This window comes from Sinohyriopsis cumingii, chromosome 2 (genome assembly GCF_028554795.1).
Source record: "Sinohyriopsis cumingii isolate HCF-2022 chromosome 2, ASM2855479v2, whole genome shotgun sequence".
Classification (NCBI taxonomy): Eukaryota; Metazoa; Mollusca; class Bivalvia; order Unionida; family Unionidae; genus Sinohyriopsis; species Sinohyriopsis cumingii.
The window spans coordinates 112,970,790-112,991,644 of record NC_142962.1 but is presented as its reverse complement, the minus strand read 5'-3'; the positions used below and the strand labels follow the sequence as shown (position 1 = coordinate 112,991,644).

Genomic DNA, 20,855 nt, shown 5'->3' with positions numbered 1-20,855 from the left:
TATTAAAGAAGTAAACGTATTTACTATACTTGAAAGCCTAAGCTAATAGAGACCGTCGTTGTAAATAGAAACCATTCGACTTAAAGAAACATTTTGATATAAAAAATGAATTAATATGCAAACCTTGGCAAACACTGCTTACGTTCTTGAAACCAGGCAAACAATCACAAACATAGGATCCCAAGGTGTTGATGCACGTGGAATTAGCACCTATGCATTGATGGGAGGCACATTCGTCTATATCCTGGTTACAATGTGTGCCAGTCCATCCAGGCTTACAGAGACACCCTTTTTTATGATCGCACCTGTCAGTACCAATATCGCAGTTGCATGGTTGTGAACAATTAGGTCCGTAGTGAAACGCATCGCACACTTTGGAAAAGACAGAATAGAGGAATTTGAGAAGAAGAAAAAAAAATCCGCAACATGTGCTAAATAAATTTAAATTGCAAGCAAGGAAAAAGGGTATCCTCCAAGTCCAGGAAATTTATAAATATAATTTTTCTCTACAATCGGTTACTGTTCCCTAAAAAGAAAGAAGACTAACCACTATCTAGGCGACTAGACTATAAAGTTAGGTTTTTCATCTTTTCCCCAGACAGCTTGGATGCTTTACTGAGTTGCATTAACTTTGACATTAAAGATTTCTCAGTGGACATCCATGTATTGTACCATGTTAACGATGCTGTGCACTGAGGGTTACATCCTCCTGCTTTTGCGCAAATTTACTTGGTTTATTTTTGATTTACGTCAGAATTAATCGTCTATGCACTAACGTAATTGCTGGAGAAGTTCTGCTTACCTATGCATGTTCGTCCGTCGTTGTCCAGGTGGAAACCATCTGGACAGGAGCAAATATATCCATCCACTGTATTCGTGCAGTTGTTACTGCATTTGTTCAACGTCGCGTCTTCACACTCATTGACATCTTCGCCATGTAATTAAAGTTGAAAACAATGGATATATGTTACTACTGCTATAGGAATTACGATGTTACAAATCATTTGAAAAATGAAAGATATCAATATCAGATGTAGTATAATAGGAAACGTTATGATCTGACATACCTGTAAGGTAACGTATAAACAGGCATACTAAATCATATATATATATATATATATATATATATATATATATATATATATATATATATATATATATAGAGAGAGAGAGAGAGAGAGAGAGAGAGAGAGATTAGGGCTAATGTATAGCATAAAATGTTAGGGTAATGTATACATGGGCGTAACAATTCTTAAAGTATAACATTTAATGTTAGGGTAACGTATCGATAAGTATTCATAGTTAATTATACCTTGTTTTTCTGTTTGAATATAATTAGTGTAAGGTAGCTAATTGTTTTCGAAATTCCTTTTTCTGCATCATTATCGTAACTACCGCAATGATTCTGAATAGTGGAATACACTTAGGTTGCTGTTCGTTAATTTCAAGCATGAAAAGTATGTATCTCTTACCTTCACACGTCTGGTTATCAGATTTTAATTTATATCCAATAAAACAGGAGCAGAAAACTTGATTATTTTCCAGGACACAGATCTGGCTGCAGTTTAAATTCGCAAGTTGCGAACACGGATCTTTGACTATAAAAGCAGAATTAATTGAATAATGAGAAAAATCATAAATAAAATCTCTCTCCGTCTACTAATTTAAAGTGTGTGACCGTGTGCTTGTATAAAATTAATTCATATCCGTAATATCTTTTGTAAAATCAAATGTTATGTCATGACCTTCAAGATTTCTTATCTTTACGGTATAAAGCCTTTAAGAGACAATTATGTAATAGGAAAACATTTATTGCTGAAATGTTTTATATTGAATTTAACATTTAGATTGATATGTCATCCAAAAGAAAAGGAAAGAAAAACTAATAAAAAAAAATAAAAAAATAAACTTGAAAGGCGGAGGGTCTCTAAGCGTTTGGGATATTGCGATTCACAGTATATGAATACGAATTAAAAAAATTAAACAATACTTATTTATTTCAACTGCTTTCCATTTCCGTCTTGTATCAGACACTTCCCACTTAGTTAATCGGAGTCATCGAAACGCATTTATGTACTATAACACGAGATAAGATACTATAAAAATGTTTTTATTGGGGTGTTTTTATAACGTTTGCTTTCATTTGTCAATTTATGGCTATCTGCTTTCGCACTAGGATTGACTAATCGCCAATTTTTGGCGTCTTTGCTTTACCTTTTGAGGTTTTAAGAATTTGTTATGAGCAACAGGAAAATCAACACATCATCACAGTAGATATAACCTTACAGCCAAATTATGTCTTACATCAATCTACATCATACGCGCATGCTTTCATAACAAGCTGTGGTATGTATATAATTAAACCTGCATACCTTGCATACATGTCTTTCTGTCGTTGTTTAAAACGTATCCGAAGTAACAGTTACAAGTATATCTGCCATCCCCATTTTCGCATATCTGCTGGCAGCCAGCTTGACCTATCAGGCACTCGTTTACATCTAGATTGAACAGAGTTTTTCTTTAATATCTCATGTTATTTTATGCATAACGGAATAATCTATTCCTCGCGTTATTCTGTCCATGACAGTATAATCGAAGGCCTCCTGTTATTCTAAGCATATCGATATAATCAAAGGCCAAATGCTCTTTACTCAAGTTTGCTCTGTAGAACTGGTAAGAATCATATGTGAAACGGATACAGTTTTCCCTGATTTTGGTCTCATGTGCAAAACTATTTTAATTGTTGATGAGATGACATTTGGTGATCTTAGTTTTTTTTTTTACGATCAGGCAAAAAGCGTTACTATCTCAACAACAGTACATTAATGCAAAAAATACCCGATTCTGTTTACATATCAGTGGTTTGACTAAAGACAATGATGCAAGGATATTTTTACATTTTTTCTCATATTCAGAAACACTCGAATTTCGAGTATAACATTTTAAGCGTTTTTCTTCAAATATGCAGCTGATGAAAATTCCAATTAGTTTGTTATTAATTGTAACACTATTGTATGACAAATATAGGAAGGAGAAGAAAGTTTATATTCTCTTTTACCTTCACACAGATTTGTAAAGTTATTGCTTTGTACATAACCAGAATGGCAACTGCATGAGAATCCGCCAATCTCATTGTTGCAAACTTGCTGACATGTATTCAATTCAGGATCAATGCATTCATTCACATCTGAAATATATTTTACAGAGAATAAAACAATATCTTCCATAGAAATGTACGATTTGTAAATATCGTCAGTTTTTTGGCATATTAAAAATGCAGTTATCTATGAAAGAAATTTTACTTGACGACATACTTGTGAACTATTTAACCTAAATGTAGTCAGACAAAATATATGAACTCTTACGCTGGGCTTTCAAGGTTGAGATAATTAAAAAAATACTTTTATTGGAATCTATCTCTCTCTCTCTCTCTCTGTATATATATATATATATATATATATATATATATATATATATATATATATATATATATATTACTTATAATTATCTACTCAGTATATAATAAAAATACAACTTACCCTCGCATGATCCATGGGCATTTAAAGTGTACCCATTTATACAATTGCATGTGTATGACCCATTTGTGTTAGCACAATCTTTATAACTGTCGTTGCATATGTTTGGGACTTTGCATTCATCAATGTCCTCGTCACAACTTTTCCCTGTCCATCCCTCTGTGCAAATGCAACCTTTTATATGGTCACATCGGATTCCGCCTTGTCCACAGTCACACGTGTTGTTGCAGTTTTTGCCGTATGTAGGGATTGCACATGCTATCGGGTAAAGAAAATAATTCTGTCTATTATTATTAAGACATATATAGAGCCCCGTTTCTGTGGCGTAGCTATGATATTTGGCACCCTATGCAAAGCTTACCGATGGGCCCATGTCTAATCTATAGTGTAAAAAAATAATTCGTGGGCCCAAATGCTTGCATATTATTGCTATGTGGCAGCTACGCCCCTGCCCCGTTTTATAGTTAACGTTAAAGGCGTTACTCCCACGAGTACTTCCGAAATCCTATGACCTCTCGATGTAACCTTTAAAGAATTCACGATTATATATCACGATTATATATCACGATTATATATCACGATTATATAAGTTCAACAGTACAGAACGGTAATATTCTAAAAATGATTCTTTTCCGCACGTTTCGGAGCCCGTAACTTCAGTTTAATACAACGCAGAAAAAGTCAATATGGCTTGATGAATAGAAACATATCTCAGGAGTAAAACAAGCCACATAGTATGGTCGTGTGCCTTTAACGACGGAAATAGCAGAAGGAAATCGAGGGTCACGGGTGGAACGAAATATTTGGAAGTTACGTACCTTCTCTTGTTTATTATGATAGAGAGGGTCCTATGTCAGAACGGATCATGGGGGTAATCTGAGGTATTTTTGTCACTCTGTATGATTTGTTTCCTTCAGATTATCGCTTTTTTTTCCTCAACATCAAGCTTGCGTCGAGCACCTATGTTACGGATCGCCTATCGAATGCATGTGGCTTACACTAAAATTCAAATTATCGTTCGTTTCAAGTACGGAATAAGCTCGCGGTGGCACGATAGTTAACATGATCGAATATATAAGTGACAAAGTAAAACAAAATATGTATCTGCAACGTGAAAACGTTACAAAGTTCTGAATTAAATTTTGCATCGTGTCTGATAAAGTTTGCGTAAAAAGAATGAGCATTGACATTATAGCATAGTTTTTGTAATATTTTATTAAATAATGTTGGGAAACAGAAAAGCCTTAGATTTATCGCATTCAGCGTCCTATCGATATAGAAACGTTATGTGCAAATATAAAGATTTTGTTTTTGTCCTCATGGTCGTTAGTACTTTAGAACATTTGGACCTTTTGGGCCTTAGTACTGTTCGAATGAGTTAGTACTTTAGAACATTTAGGCCCTGTGGTCCTTAGTACTGTTCGAATGAGTTAGTACTTTAGAACCTTTGGACCCTGTGGGCCTTAGTAGTGCTCGAATGAGTTAGTACTTTAGAACATTTGGACCCTGTGGGCCTTAGTACTGTTCGAATGAGTTAGTACTTTAGAACATTTGGACCCTGTGGGCCTTAGTACTGTTTGAATGAGTTAGTACTTTAGAACCTTTGGACCCTGTGGGCCTTAGTATTGTTCGAATGAGTTAGTACTTTAGAACCTTTGGACCCTGTGGGCCTTAGTACTGTTCGAATGAGTTAGTACTTTAGAACCTTTGGACCCTGTGGGCCTTAGTACTGTTCGAACGAGTTAGTACTTTAGAACATTTGGACCCTGTGGGCCTTAGTACTGTTCGAACGAGTTAGTACTTTAGAACATTTGGACCCTGTGGGCCTTAGTATTGTTCGAACGAGTTAGTACTTTAGAACATTTGGACCCTGTGGGCCTTAGTACTGTTCGAATGAGTTAGTACTTTAGAACATTTAGACCCTGTGGGCCTTAGTACTGTTCCAGTGAATCATTTTGACGTTGTGCTTTATTAACTGCTTCTCTCGGTCGAAAAGAGCTTAAAACTTTGTTTTAAATTTAGACAAATATATCTAAAATAAGTTGTGAAATGTAAAAACTTTTAAAGGAATCAAAACTGAAATGATACAATATACTAACGCATGCACGAAGATTTGTCGGTTTCCAAGCTGTAGCCATCAAAACAAGAACAGTAGAAGCTTCCTTCTGTGTTTGTACAGCGGTGGTGACACAGTCCCAGTTGACATTCATTTATATCTAATTAAAACAAAAGTACACCTCTATGTGAGAAACCTACTTCGATAACGACTGTCGCTGATGAGTCAGAAAGGTTTTAAAAATTACAAACAAGTACATGTAACTGAAGAATTTATCCATGCTATACTTTAGTAACTTGGGAATAAAGATAATGGAGGAAATGTCAAATTACGCATCTACATATTGCAATTGTTTCGAAATTATTTACGCAATATAAAGATTTTGCAGTCATATTCACAATCGGCGTAGCTTAAGATAGTTCGAGAGTTATTATTTCTTGTAACGAAAACTTGATAAGATAGCAATCAAAAAACTGTTTGAATACAGGCCACGGAAGATCTATGTTTTAATGGAAACCACCTGAGATACATGCCAACACATTTTGTTCCATCTAAACTCAGCTGAAACCCCTTTGCACAGAAACATGTGGCATTTCCGTGTTCGTCCGTCTTGCAACCATGGGTACCATTGCAGTCGCGAAACATACATCCAGCAGGTATATTTCCTGTAGGAATACAAAAGGTTATGGGTGATCAATCTTCCATCCTTAAAATGTCAGAGGCAGTTGTCAGTTGCCTTGCTATATTATTTTTCATATAATATCTGCATTATTTATATTACTTTCCTTAAATAAATATATGAACATCGAACCTTGTCTGAATTTTGGAGTTTGTCAATGATAATTTAAGAAACAAAGGAAATACTAATGGGCACAAATGTTAACAATCGGATTCATATAAGTACAGCCTGTAGACGATTTCTATCTGCATACGATATTGGAAAAGCGCAAATATGATCTGTGAGACATTTGAAGGCCGTAAGAGGGCGCTAGACGTATTTATGCATTGCTTGATAAATGTGGCTGACATATAAGTGTAATTTATTTTGCACGATTGTTGTCTGCTGAATCAAATATATTTTATACATTTGACCGAGGAGTTAAGGTATGATGTTCAAAACAAAAGAAACCCCAAACATCTAACAATAGCTCAAGCCAGTGTGAGAAACACTAACAGGCAAAGATGAGAAGTAGACCGCGTGTCGTTCATAATATTGGTGCAAATTGTAATACCAAAATTCTTACCAACTTCACACTTGCCCGCCATGCTGTCATAAAAGAATCCCTCAAAGCAACTGCAGTTGTATCCACCGATAACGTTAGTGCAGATTTGGTCGCAATTATTTGTCTCATCAAAACATTCGTTGATATCTTAAACATAAGATATTTCAAACTGTAGCACAAGTTCGTTAAGTTAATAGAAGAATATAAAAATACCATATATATATATATATATATATATATATATATATATATATATATATATATATATATATATATATATATATATATATGGGTGCGTGATTGTTTTTGCCGAAAAGAAATACAACTAAAAATTTAAATCTTAAATGGAACATCCAACTTCTTTTTATTTTATTCCAAAATTTTAAGATACTAATGCTGCTCCCGGTCGATTTATTCTTTTAATAAAAATGTCTTCTTTAAATATTCCAACTCTCATCATAAGGCATCTATTTTCTACTACCAGAAAGTATAAATTGCATTTATTTGACCTCTGATAATCATATATTCTCCTTTCAAGTCATTGAGAATATAGGACAATTCCAAGTTTAAGAAGGCAATGAACATAACCGGAACAAGTCGGGCATTTAATTTACATTACTTCAAATCGACATTTTATTGACAATGGTATTTAACTTTCTAATAGGCAGTCATATTTATTCAATACAACTATTAATATGAAAATGCACATCAATGAATGAAACTGGTACTTTAATGAATGAAACTGGTACTTTAATGAGTGAAACTGGTACTTTAATGAATGAAACTGGTACTTTAATGAATGAAACTGGTAGTTTAATGAATGAAACTGGTACTTTAATGAATGAAACTGGCACTTTAATGAATGAAACTAGTACTTTAATGAATGAAACTGGTACTTTAATGGATGAAACTGGTAATTTAATGAATGAAACTGGTACTTTAATGAATGAAACTGGCACTTTAATGAATGAAACTGGCACTTTAATGAATGAAACTGGTGCTTTAATGAATGAAACTGGTACTTTATGGTATTTTAATGAATGAAACTGGTACTTTAATGAGTGAAACTGGTACTTTAATGAATGAAACTGGTACTTTAATGAATGAATCTGGTACTTTAATGAGTGAAACTGGTACTTTAATGAGTGAAACTGGTACTTTAATGAAACTGGTTCTTTAGTGAATGAAACTGGTACTTTAATGAATGAAACTGGCACTTTAATGAATGAAACTGGCACTTTAATGGATGAAACAGGTACTTTAATGAACAAAACTGGTACTTTAATGAATGAAACTGGTACTTTAATGAGTGAAACTGGTACTTTAATGAATGAAACTGGCACTTTAATGAGTGAAACTGGTTCTTTAATGGATGAAACTGGTACTTTAATAAACGAAACTGGTACGTTAATGAATGAAACTGGTTCTTTAATGAATGAAACTGGTACTTTAATGAGTGAAACTGGTACTTTAATGAATGTAACTGGCACTTTAATGAGTGAAACTGGTTCTTTAATGGATGAAACTGGTACTTTAATAAACGAAACTGGTACGTTAATGGATGAAACTGGTTCTTTAATGAATGAAACTGGTACTTTAATGAATGAAACTGGTACTTTAATGAATGAAACTGGCACTTTAATGGATGAAACTGGTACTTTAATCAATGAAACTGGTACTTTAATGAATGAAACTGGTACTTTAATGAATGAAAATGTACATTAATGAATTAAGTTGGACATTAATGAATTAAACTGGTACATTAATTAATGAAACTGGTACATTTATTAATCAAAATGGTACATTAATGAATTAAAATGGTACCTTGGCATATATTTGAGCCAACTGGTTTTCTGAAACCCTGAAAGCACGAGCAAATGAAGCTTCCATATGTGTTGTTACAGCTCTGCGAGCACCCTCCATTGGTAGAATTACATTCATCGATATCTGTGAATATGGAACGGAAAATGCACCAGTAACAAATAAGTCTTGCGCCATTATTTAGGTTCTACTTTATAATCATATTGTGAGCTGATTCTGTTCTGGTTCATTTGCATTTTTTGTTGGGATATTTATGTGCTAAGGCAAAACAAATCATGTATCTAAAATCTCAGTTCTTAATTATGAGTCTGGAAATAAATATTCTTAACATTCCCAGGTAAAAAGTATTGAGTAAATGCTTTAATAGATCAGTTGAAAGTGGCGACTATAATTCTTTGTAGCAAAAAAACACGATTATTTTCTTTACTGAGAAACTATAAGCACAATAGAAAACAATAATTTTATAATTGGAGTTTAATATTTTAGCTCACGTTTTTAATTACACTTGTGAAGTCCTTGAGTTTGAAGTTAACGAATATATATTGGACACAAGTGTTTAATGACGTGTATTTGACAATGTTAAAAACTGTGACTAAACTTGATTTGTAGAGGAGTGTTTTTAATGACGAATTATTTTTTCCTTGACCTGTATATACCAACCTTCACATCTGCCATCACCCATGGACAGAAATCCTGCTGGGCACTCAGAACAATTGTATCCAATCCCAGAAGACTGGTGGATATCTGCTGGGATATCGGTACACTGTCGTAGCGGTGAACATGGTTGTGAAGCACATCCGTTCTTATCGAATTCACACTCTGGGCCTGTCATTTGCACATATACAATTATACTAATGTTAATATAACTGTAAAAGCATGCAATAAAGACACTTGAAGATTTGTTTCCAATGCATGTATTAATGAATGAAGGTATGAAGCTATGACATTATTATTATACACTAGCCTTGTATTAAATCGCTTGAAACTCTGAAAACTTCCCTACCCAGACAAACAAGCGCCCCCCTCCCTTCAATATTGCGAGACGCTGTGTAAACGAAACTGATTACAGTTAAACGAAAGTCATTTACACATCCCGTGAGGATCAATGTGCAAAAACGAGAAACGGAATCACATATGCTATATTTTATGTAAGATTTATCTTAATTAAAATCATCAGTTATTTGTATTATGTATATGTAATTTGTATTATAAGCTTGACCTTTGTCCGTGATTGAGGACATATTTTGGGCCTACCTGATTAATGTCATGTTTGTAAGTTGTTTACTGCTATTTCAGTTCAAGGTCTGGCCTTATTTACAAACTTTAATTCTGAGAGTGATCGTGTGAGCCGATTGCTGGTCATTTCAGAGTGGCATTGCTTCTTAGATAAGGTTAAGGTAGACAAATTATTATTTCCTACTTTAAAATCAGTCTCTGAATTATTATTTAATTGTGTACATATATAATTTTAGTGGAATCATTTACTTCATTTATTCATTGGAATCACAAAATACTTATTGATATTTAGGACTAAAATATTACTTTTGAATTTTTGTGAATTAATTCAAAGATATTCTGGACTTTATCATTGGGAAACATAAAGACTATTGTTACATCGGCTTTTTCATAACTATTGGTACATCAGCGCATTCAATACTTAGAATTCATTCGGAATCTACATGTTTTAACATGTAGGATTACTTGGGATTTAATTCACAATACTACAAGTTCCTTTCAGATTTTTACTTTGATGGTTTTACTTCTTTCTGTTACTTAGTTTTAGACCATACATGAGTAACAATTTGCCGATGTACACTTTCATTCAATACAATAATATATTTTTATCGTATAACGAGTGCAATCATACAGTTGTGTTCAGGTCAAGTGACACTAATTAAAAGTATTAAAAACATAATTCTTATGCTTGACAAATAAAATACAAGATATGAATTTGCATCTGGTATCATATCAAAGATTTAAATGAAACTATAGTTGTGTAATGGTGCAAAAAAGCTTTTAATATTTTTGAACAGATTTATTTGATGTATACCCACCGTCCCAATACGGGTCACAGTTACATGTGGCATATTTGAATGTGTCTGAAGAACGTTCGTCATCACTATAGTCTGCAAAGTCGCATGTTCCTTTTTGATTGCAAGTTGAGCAGAGCACCAAAATGGGTTGGTGAGGTGTTGCTTGTACATTGAATTCATCCATAACTGTAACACTAAAATACGAAAATTATATCAATGTAGTGTCAACAACGAAACCAAATTTTGTATTCAAATGAATACGATTCGCCAATTTTTTTTTATTTCTTGAAAATAGACGCTGTCACTAATGTTCACAGCTGTATTTAATTCGCAATCTGATAAATAATTGTCAAGAATTACAGCATGAAAGCTAAGTTACGACATATGGGTAATATTTTACCTTTATGACATATTTTACCTTTATGACATATTTTACCTTTTCGACATATTTTACCTTTATGACATATTTTACATTTATGTGTCATTTCTACTTTGTATTTTGGCTTCAGACTAAGATGTCTCTTTAGATTTGCCAAAAATATAAGGATATCAGATATTTTAACATGTTATACCTACATGACGTTGATGGGATAGTCGTCTTTGAGCAAAAGAGTAACAAGTGCTGTACTGTTATCTTGGTTGGTAATATTAACATGGCCATGGCCGTCAAGGAGATGAAATCGAAGTACACCATCATCTGTTGCGTTCACTTGATAGGTGACGGTTTGGTTGGTGGTAACATTGACTATCATGGGACCGTTGATACTTGGCACTTGATTGGCTTAAATCAAAGTAATAAGGCTTAAATAGGTGCATGCATGTCTAATGAATCGATATTGTTTTTAAATTATCTGAAATTGCATAAACGTTTTTCAAGAATTCAAATGCATTCATTCTGCTCCTTCTGGTGCAACTAATAATAATCACAGCAACCGTTTCATTCACTTCCATTGTTTAATGTTTCAGAATTACTAATTATATTGCCATTCATATGTTTTGGTTTTTAATTGAAAAAAGATATCACTTTAGTAATGTTTTTTACCTAATAACTTATTCATCTCGACAGAGACTTGTACGAGTCTTTTGGTCTCATTTGCAACAGCTTCGTTGTCTGTAAACACCAGGTCAAAGATGCACTCATATTCCTGTGCGCCGCAAAAATCCGTTGCATATGCTACCTTTGTTCTATTTGCGTCGGCAAGGAACTTTGGCGTATAATTGAGGTAGGAGTAATCATTGTAGTCTGTCCCACGTGGATACCAGAAAGCAGACTTGTTAGGCTCAATAGCCCCTTTAAAATGAAGGAATTATCTGTTTAAATAAGCGTTCCTTTTCAGAATCACTTGCTCACATGAGGCGATTTGAATTTGCGGACATTAAATATTTACTTGAATTTGCGGACATTAAATATTTACTTGAATTTGCGGACATTAAATATTTACTTGAATTTGCGGACATTAAATATTTACTTGAATTTGCGGACATTAAATATTTACTTGAATTTGCGGACATTAAATATTTACTTGAATTTGCGGAAATTAAATATTTACTTGAATTTGCGGACATTAAATATTTACTTGAATTTGCGGACATTAAATATTTACTTGAATTTGCGGACATTAAATATTTACTTGAATTTGCGGACATTAAATATTTACTTGAATTTGCGGACATTAAATATTTACTTGAATTTGCGGAAATTAAATATTTACTTGAATTTGCGGACATTAAATATTTACTTGAAGCAATACTTTTCTAATACAAAACATACAATTTGACAAAATATGTGCTTCTTTATTTACAGGTATACATTTTTAGCCAACAAGACGAAATAGCAATTGATTCTGTTGAACATCATTTGGTGAAGTAATAATTCCTGTTGGTTTTGCTAGAAATGAAAGGTAACCAGGTAATACAAAACATTCTAAGACACGCATAATACCGCATTAATTCGAAACACACAAAGTGACTATATGGACACCATGTAAAATTAAACATAATCTTACCTAATAATCATAGTCACTTACATGTCTTTCCAAATTCGAATATGTCTTTGTCTTCCATTTTGTTGGATAGCATTGTCCCATTTTTATATTGGAAGTCATTCAGAGGATCACCGTCAAAATTTCCCATTAAGCCAACAGTCATTCCGGTAAACGTTTTAGGTACCACAACATCGATGTTGAGCATATCGACTGAAACTCCGATAGTGAAAGCTATACCTGCAATGGTTATGCATAATAACTTGAGATATGCGTTACTAGTACTACTATTTTAGTAATATTATTAAATATCGCAAATCATAATGAATCAACTAAAGACATATTTTAATATACAAAGTACGTCCAAAATACAACGTGCACTTATTCTAATAGATTTGCAATTACTGAGTTTCTACAAGTCTTTTTAATTCGAAAAAGTATGGTTTATGTAAAGCAGGCGTGTTATATTATGCAAAGAATATAATATCTTAGTCAAATATTGGTATTAGAATGACCTGATCAATCTCAAAGTGTTCTCTTTCTGACAATTAATTGGTGGCTTTTTAATGTACAAGTCCCCACTTATTCATTTTGTCGACATAAAAGAAATCTCAACGTTGTTATTTATTTATTGCACTGTGTAATTTGGTACCTGAGGAGAAAACAGCTCTCAACTCGTTGCTTTCGTTATTTCTAGAAATTGTTAGGTAGTCTGATGCGAATTTGAAATCTTTGTGCACATTCATGTAGTCAGATGTGTAATCATCGAGCGGCAATCCTGGGCCCATCCTAGCGTAAACGTTGAGGCCTGAAACAAAGAAATGTACATGATGATGAATTAATATGTGTACAACAATCTTAAATACATAACCTGGCAAATGTGAATTAAACCTTACAATAAATGACAGTCTATTGGAGTATATCAAATGTGTTTAACATTATATTCTTTAAAGAGATCTATGCATTGAATTGTACTCTAACTTGGTGTCTGCACCTTAATGACAGTCTAAAGAGGATATATTATTTTAAAGCGCTGTCTGCAGTGTTATTACAGCTCTGAAAGGATATCTTATTGTAACTCAGTGTCTCCATGGCTATTTCAGCACTCTGTGTCTTCACTTTCATCACATCCCCGAGAGAATAATTTATTGTAAATCAGTGCCTCGTTTGCTATCACAACCCCGAGAGGATACTTTACTTTCGCTGTCTCTGCTGTCATGACGGAGTTAAGATATTTCTGTGCTCTTACCTAGTTCTTATATCATCATCCCGGACTTGAGAGGGTACTGTATTCTAGCTCAGTGACTATTGCAATCACAGGCCTAAAGAGTACTCTACTCTAATTCAGTGTTTCACTTGTTATCACACACACACACACACACACACACACACACATTAACATGTTTTATGTTTGTTTATTCATTTTGTAAGGTGCTATGTTCTGTGTTCATGGTTTTGTTTCATATTACGCGTAAGTTGACAGATAGCTAAACAAAGGTCCAGAATACAATGAACATACATGTAAACATATAATGCATCACAGTAGAGAAGATACAAATATAAAAAAGTTCACCATTCTTTGTGGCACTCATTTCGGCATGAATATTTGCACCATTTTTATCGACGGCAGCAAAAGCCGAGAATACTGTTGCGTCACTCATGTTACCGTCTTTCGTCACTGCCCGGGAAGTTCTGGCCTGGAGTTCAAACTCCTCCGTGGATGAATTGATTCTGAGCAGTGTAAACTCTCCCCAACCGTTGAAAGTGTATTTCTGTCCATCAAGTGTCATTATATGCGGATCACCACGTGCGGGTGCTAAAAATGAAAAAAAAAAAAGCAAGCAAAAAACAAATCTACTTTCTTCAATGTATTTCTTATACAGTTCATGTACTGAAATTATACGCTTAATAATTCTTATCTTTTAGCACTCCATCAAGAATAGTAAACTTTCCTATGTACAGTAAAATGAAATAGAATACAGGAGCCTAAATACAATTTACATTCGAAATTTGCCTCAGTACTTGCAACAGTGATTGCGTGTTCATTGTACTATATTTCAACAAACACTTGACAATCAAATTTATCAAACACATAACACAAATTCATATTTACAGGGAAGCTTACATTCATTAGGAAAGGATACATATGTGTCGAAATGTGTGAACGTATCATGTTTCTTCGTACCATGCCATGGAGGAAATATAGTATAACACTGTCCTATTGGTCGGACGCTGTGGTAAAGGGAACAGAGCTGATTTTCCACGCAGCATACTTTTCTCATATCCTTGTCATAACTCAGATGTTTCACCATCTGCCTGTATGGATGGTACCTAACAAATCCTCCAGCGTCAGTACCATAACCAAGGAAATAACCGTGTGTTTTGTGATAGCAGCAAGTCTGAAATTCGAATTGTATACATCATGCCAGACTAATAATCGTTACCTTGAATAATAAAAATGGTATTCTCTCCACTATTTAGTTTATCTACCTTAATACCAGATATATATCATCGTGTGGTGCCAAAAACATGATATTTTAAAAAGTGCAAAGTCAAGAATTAAAACACATAGTTTTTGGGACCACGTGATGAAATGTAATCGGTATTAACATAGGAGAAATCTTTTTATTATATACGGGACATGCAACATAATATAAGTTTGGAAGATTAAACTTACTCGGCACAACACGCTCAGCACCACCTACTGTTTCGTAAATTCACCTCACTTTCATAGCATGATCACATACATATAGGCAAGTTAAGAAAGCGGTAGGATAGAGTGGACCTAATCTGTCGCAGTTAATTAACTTTTTGTCGTGTTCTAAACTATTTGACCCTATCTGAAAACAGTGCAAGTCCGATTCAGCAATGCATCACTGTGGGTTTGTTGTTGTTGTTAAGGAAGTAAAGTGAAATAACTTCAGAGCGACGCGAATGGCGTCTGGTCAAATATCTTATCAGAGATTGATTTTCTGAAATGTGATGTAGTTTCTATCTATTTGTTCTAGCTAACAAGTTACTCTTTTTTGTTGTTGCAGGTACAACTTTTGTCGGCCCACTCAATTATGTGTTGATGGCATGATGGAAAATAATTTTCTTTCACATGTGAATATATAAGGATATATGTTTCACATGTGAAAACATAGGAATTAAACAAAATATGAAAAAATGTTTGCCAAGTTTCTATATTTCATACTTTAGTATATAATACTATCTGGTACTTCACCACAAGATTGTTATACCTGAAGCATAAGAAGATAGGAAGTTTGAAAACAGTCGTACACTGACTATTCTTTACATTGAAGAGACTTGATTAGTATCACAAATGTTTAATATAATCTTTAATATTTTAGCTGACATGTTTTACTACCACTAAATTAATAAAATCCAAAAGATTAAGGTTAGGAAGGTTAGGTATGTATATTAATCAATGGTGAGAACAAAATTGTAATGATGTCATATTGCATGCGTTGGCTATACTAGTGTGAACATATTACTGTTGAAACCAATTATAAACGTCAGTGTCAATAGGCTAGCAAGATATATGTTTATAAATACCTTTCCAGATTCCCTAGGGTGAAATTGCCAATTAGGAAGAATGTACGTGCAAAAGGCATCTCCCTGATAGAAGTAGTCGGTATCGCTGTAAAACCGGTCCTGACTAAGATGGATTGCATTGCACGGACATAACGGCATTCTATTCAAGCCTTCCCGAATTTCGTCTTCGTGCACTCTTTCCTTCAAGTACCAGTTGATACACCTTTGACGAGAGCTTTGTGGGCCGAGGGATGGAAACGTGAGACGATAATGCAATGTTCCTGTGTAACCTGAATCAGAAGAATCAGAATAAAACTATGAATCTCTTGAGAGTATATATCGAATTCTGGTTCAGTCCCAATACTGATTTCAAAAGTAATTGCTTTGTAGCAATGCAACGATTTGTTAAAAATGTAATAAGGAATGCGATATTTCAGTCGATGCTCGACTAAAATTGACTTAAATCAACAACAGACAATTTTACAAAGATTGAGAAAATAAAGATTGACCTACCGAATGATATTACTGCAGCGTCCATGCTACGAACAGATGAGGTAAAAGATCGATAATCCATATATGTATGACCGTCCTTAGTTGTGTACCCAACATAAACTTGTTGATTTCTTAATCTCATACCATCTTTAAAGTAGATGTAGAATGCAAATGTATACACACCGTCTGTTACCAATGCAAGTTGAAAGCTCATCCGCTGCAAATACAGGAATTTTTTGAACAGTATACTTAGTGAAAAAACACACAAACCCAAAACAACATATTATATAAAGAGATTTTCATCCACATTTGAAAACAATTAATATGATAGGTCAATTATTTTCCATCCATTCAAAATCGAAAAAGTACGAATTATAAAAGTATCTCCATATATTGAATTGTATTTCAGAAAAAGGTCATGTGTGAGGTCTCTTTCTGAATCTGTTTGAGCTCTTGCCAATAATTTGCGGCTTGACATGAATTTAAAGACCTTTAGTGACTGTATTTGTTTCGAGGAAATGATGCGAAAAGGTGCGATGATGCTTTAGACGAAGTAAGGCATTAGTTTCATTGCGAAAAGATTTGAGTGTTTTCTGTATTGGTTGAGACATCGTCTCCATTCTACTAGATGATACAAATATTTAAATACAAGAAGGAAATAATTGGAACGTATACACTAACACGACAAAAAATACTGAACTGAAAGGATGTTAGATCACACAAAAGGTAGATCGTGCCATACGAGGTTGATAATATAAAGAATACAAATCGTATTGGCTCTTGGCAATAACTTGTGGAAGAGAAAGTCTGGATGATTTCATATCAAAGGCAAGCAACTTCCATCCCTCAATAAAATTAAAGGCAGAACTCTCCAACTCAAACTACGTCTTCCTGGACACAACAACCAGAGTTGTACAAAACAAACTCCATACAGACATCTACTCGAAACCAACCGACAAACATCAGTATCTCCTCCCAAGTATCTGTCATCCAAAACACTGCATTAGGAACATCCCATATAGCCAAGCACTGAGGATATACAGTATTTGCTCCGACGATGATACATTCATAAAAAGGCATGAAGATCTATCTAAACATTTAATTTACCGAGGCTAGGACAATGACCTGATTACGGAGGCAACATAAAGAGCTAAACACACAAACCGCGATGACCTACTAAAATATGGAAAGAAGGAAAAAGCTGATAGGATACCATTTATCCTGACCTACCATCCAGACAACCACAATGTAGGTAAATCATCGGGAAACACTGGTCCATCGTGGTATCGTCAGACGCATTAAAGTTAATCCTCTCTAACAAACCTGTAGTAGCCTACCGGAGACCAAAAACCTGAAGGGAATCCTAGTCAGGGCGAAGCTATCACCAATCACTAATCAAGACCACCCTAGCCAATCTGGCCCCTGTGGCGATAATAGGTGCATAACCTGCCAACATACGATAGAGACCAGGACATCGTTTTAGCACAGTGACTAGAGAAAAACTAAAAAACATACATGGTCCAAACAAAACGTGCAAAACAGAGAATGTCTTTTATCTCATCACATGAAAGATCTGTGGCCTTCAGTATACCGGAGAAAATGAAAAGCTACACAAAAGGATCAACCTTCATAGATCTGACTGGATGACAGAGAAGCTGTACAGAAGCCCGGTCGCAGAACACTTCTCCTCCCCTGGCCACACTTTTAGACTATAAGACTAGAAAAAGACAACCATGCACAAATAAAATTATCTTTTGAGGCCGACACATTTTCTTTTAAAACATTCTCTAAATCGTCTTAATAGCCTACGACTACTATAACAATGAAATATCCGGTATATAATTTGCGCTTACATAAATTTACATAAAATAACAGACGTCGTTATGGCTCATCAATTTCTAGGTCAATACAAATATTTTTCAGTATCAACTACAAGCTGAAATAAACTAGTTAAAGCATAATAAAGTTGAAAGATTGAATTCCTGGTGAAACAGCCATGTAACGTTTCGCAAACATAAACGATTTTATGTTTAATTTGTTTTTCTTGTATATGTTTTGTAAAAGACTCATTAAAGAATCGAAAGCGCTTAGGCTAGCTAGATATGAGTTTCACACTGTTTGTTGTCAGTTTATTGCATTTATCTTAATCAATCCCTGACACACGTGATCCCTTGCTGGATCCGGTGCACTTGAAAGGATTGTTATTCGCCATATGGTTTGTATTACTGATTTTCTTTTTTCGCTGACATTTTTGTATCCGCTACCTAGACGTTTACATAAATATTCTTGTGTTTTTCTTCAAAGCGCTCGTATTGTCCTACCTCATTATGACGGTTGATTGCCCTGGATGGAAGAACTCGATGCCAGGTAACAAACAAAGCATACTGGGCTTCAAAATGTCCCACATCTCGATGAATTTTTCGTATCATTTCTATGGCAGTCTGTACGTTAGAAGAGTCATTAATAAAACTATTCAGTGAATTATGGACATGGTAGTACACATTCCCTCCATACTTCCAGCTGTCTTTGTCTATATCAGAAAAATATGGCGCTAGGATGGCTCTCCTTTTCATATCCGATCCATCAATTGTCCCAGGTGATTCAAAAGGCTCATCAAACGTTACGATACCGGTGATGCAGACCTTTAAGACGACAAGATACAAATATATTATGTTTAGATGTCATAAGAGTATGCACGAGAAGTAACATCATATAGATTTCAAACGTAACATAGAACGAAACTACTGACCTCTATTTTGATGACACAAGGGAATGTATATCTTCTAGTAACTCCAACTATAATAATTCGTACAAATGAAACATAGTTGCTGAATAAAATTTAAGTCTGAACTAATCTCCTCTCCGAAACAAACACTATCTTACTTGAATTTATGCTTAAGAAATCTAAGCGCTTACATGTGATGAGATGAGATAAATCTAAAGGGGGGTGTGCGAGGCCTGGGCCTGACGTCCAGCTTGCCAAAGGAAAGTGGCCTGGGCCTGACGTCCCGCTTGCCAAAGGAAAGTGAAGCGTCTCTCATAGCCTCTCCTTCCCAGGTGTAGTGATCGGCGCAGGACCAATGTCTCGCGTGGCAGGAGGTTACTTGCATATGGTCTCTCCTACATTATTGTGCCCACAGCTGCACCTTCACGCAAGGCCCCCTGTTTAAACAGAGCCTGCTGTGTGGCGCGACCGAGTGCCCGGCGGTATAACTGGATGGGCAGACTGGGCTCGTTAGCCTTGTCAGGCAACCAGTCTAAGAGAAGGGAAACTCTGACTCCAAACCCGGGCAGATGAAGCTCGTTAGCCTTGTCAGGCAGTTCATCTAGGAGAAGGAAACTCTGATTCAAAACCCACCAAGTCCCAGCCATTGGATTATGGCTCCACTGCCTTGTGGATATCTTCGGGAGAAGGAAAGGCTATGGGAGTAAACCCATACAGAAAATCCGGAGTGGAGCTCCTAAGGCGGCTGTGGGTCGACTACAACCTCCTTCAGGCAGCTCCTGCATCCAAACTGGTGCCAAATGTCATGCTCAGCATTCCTTTGGACCCACCAGCAAGGTCGAGAGGGGGATCCTGACGTCTGGGCAGCCCAGGATCTCCATACTCCACGCCCAGGTTTACGCCCTGAAGAGGACACTCCAGTCTCGCTACTGAGTGAGGAAACAACACGGAAGCTGACAGTTTACGGGTTATAAGTCCCACCCGATTGGCGTAGGGAAGGGGCGCCACGGGTCAGCTTTGACGGTGGGAGGGATCCTAGTGACCCACTGGCCAACTATCTCCCGCCTCAAGACGGGCAGCCCCCGGTCAATAAGGTGTTGACCGCCATCGTCTGCCTGCTCCAGTGGGTGTCTGGAGCTCAGTGTGTTGTTCAGCATGACAAGTAGACGGTAATCCCACACCAGACAAAAGAAACAAGAAACCAATAAAGAAGACTCCAGCTCTTCGATTTGCAAGCTGGAATGTACGCACCATGTGTACAGGCATCTCCGACGACCTCAGAGAAGTAGACGACACCAGAAAGACGGCCATCATCGATAGCGAACTCACCATACTAAATATCAGCATTGCTGCCCTCCAGGAAATCAGGCTCGCCTCTAGTGGCTCCCTCAGAGAGGAAAACTACACCTTCTTCTGGAAGGGCCGAGAACCTGAGGAGCCCTGCCAGCAC

General features: G+C 35.5%; 1 protein-coding gene across 2 annotated transcripts in view; it reads right to left on the bottom strand.

Moving 5' to 3' along the window:
• The window catches only part of LOC149805626 (uncharacterized), a 63,332-nt gene that overhangs the window by 19,369 nt on the left and 23,108 nt on the right, over nucleotides 1-20,855 (bottom strand). For both annotated transcript variants that reach the window (XM_089950261.1, XM_089950262.1), the window contains exons 11-31: nucleotides 19,002-19,322; nucleotides 16,702-16,897; nucleotides 16,210-16,478; nucleotides 14,837-15,050; nucleotides 14,225-14,467; nucleotides 13,304-13,459; nucleotides 12,697-12,891; nucleotides 11,712-11,960; nucleotides 11,246-11,450; nucleotides 10,691-10,863; nucleotides 9,297-9,461; nucleotides 8,640-8,762; nucleotides 6,837-6,962; nucleotides 6,126-6,257; nucleotides 5,636-5,752; nucleotides 3,540-3,794; nucleotides 3,059-3,187; nucleotides 2,373-2,498; nucleotides 1,473-1,598; nucleotides 803-928; nucleotides 124-372 (exon numbers count right to left, since the gene is read on the bottom strand). In XM_089950261.1, coding sequence (XP_089806387.1) covers nucleotides 124-372; nucleotides 803-928; nucleotides 1,473-1,598; nucleotides 2,373-2,498; nucleotides 3,059-3,187; nucleotides 3,540-3,794; nucleotides 5,636-5,752; nucleotides 6,126-6,257; nucleotides 6,837-6,962; nucleotides 8,640-8,762; nucleotides 9,297-9,461; nucleotides 10,691-10,863; nucleotides 11,246-11,450; nucleotides 11,712-11,960; nucleotides 12,697-12,891; nucleotides 13,304-13,459; nucleotides 14,225-14,467; nucleotides 14,837-15,050; nucleotides 16,210-16,478; nucleotides 16,702-16,897; nucleotides 19,002-19,322 — 3,895 coding nt within the window. The remainder of the gene's footprint in view (nucleotides 1-123; nucleotides 373-802; nucleotides 929-1,472; nucleotides 1,599-2,372; nucleotides 2,499-3,058; nucleotides 3,188-3,539; nucleotides 3,795-5,635; nucleotides 5,753-6,125; nucleotides 6,258-6,836; nucleotides 6,963-8,639; nucleotides 8,763-9,296; nucleotides 9,462-10,690; nucleotides 10,864-11,245; nucleotides 11,451-11,711; nucleotides 11,961-12,696; nucleotides 12,892-13,303; nucleotides 13,460-14,224; nucleotides 14,468-14,836; nucleotides 15,051-16,209; nucleotides 16,479-16,701; nucleotides 16,898-19,001; nucleotides 19,323-20,855) is intronic.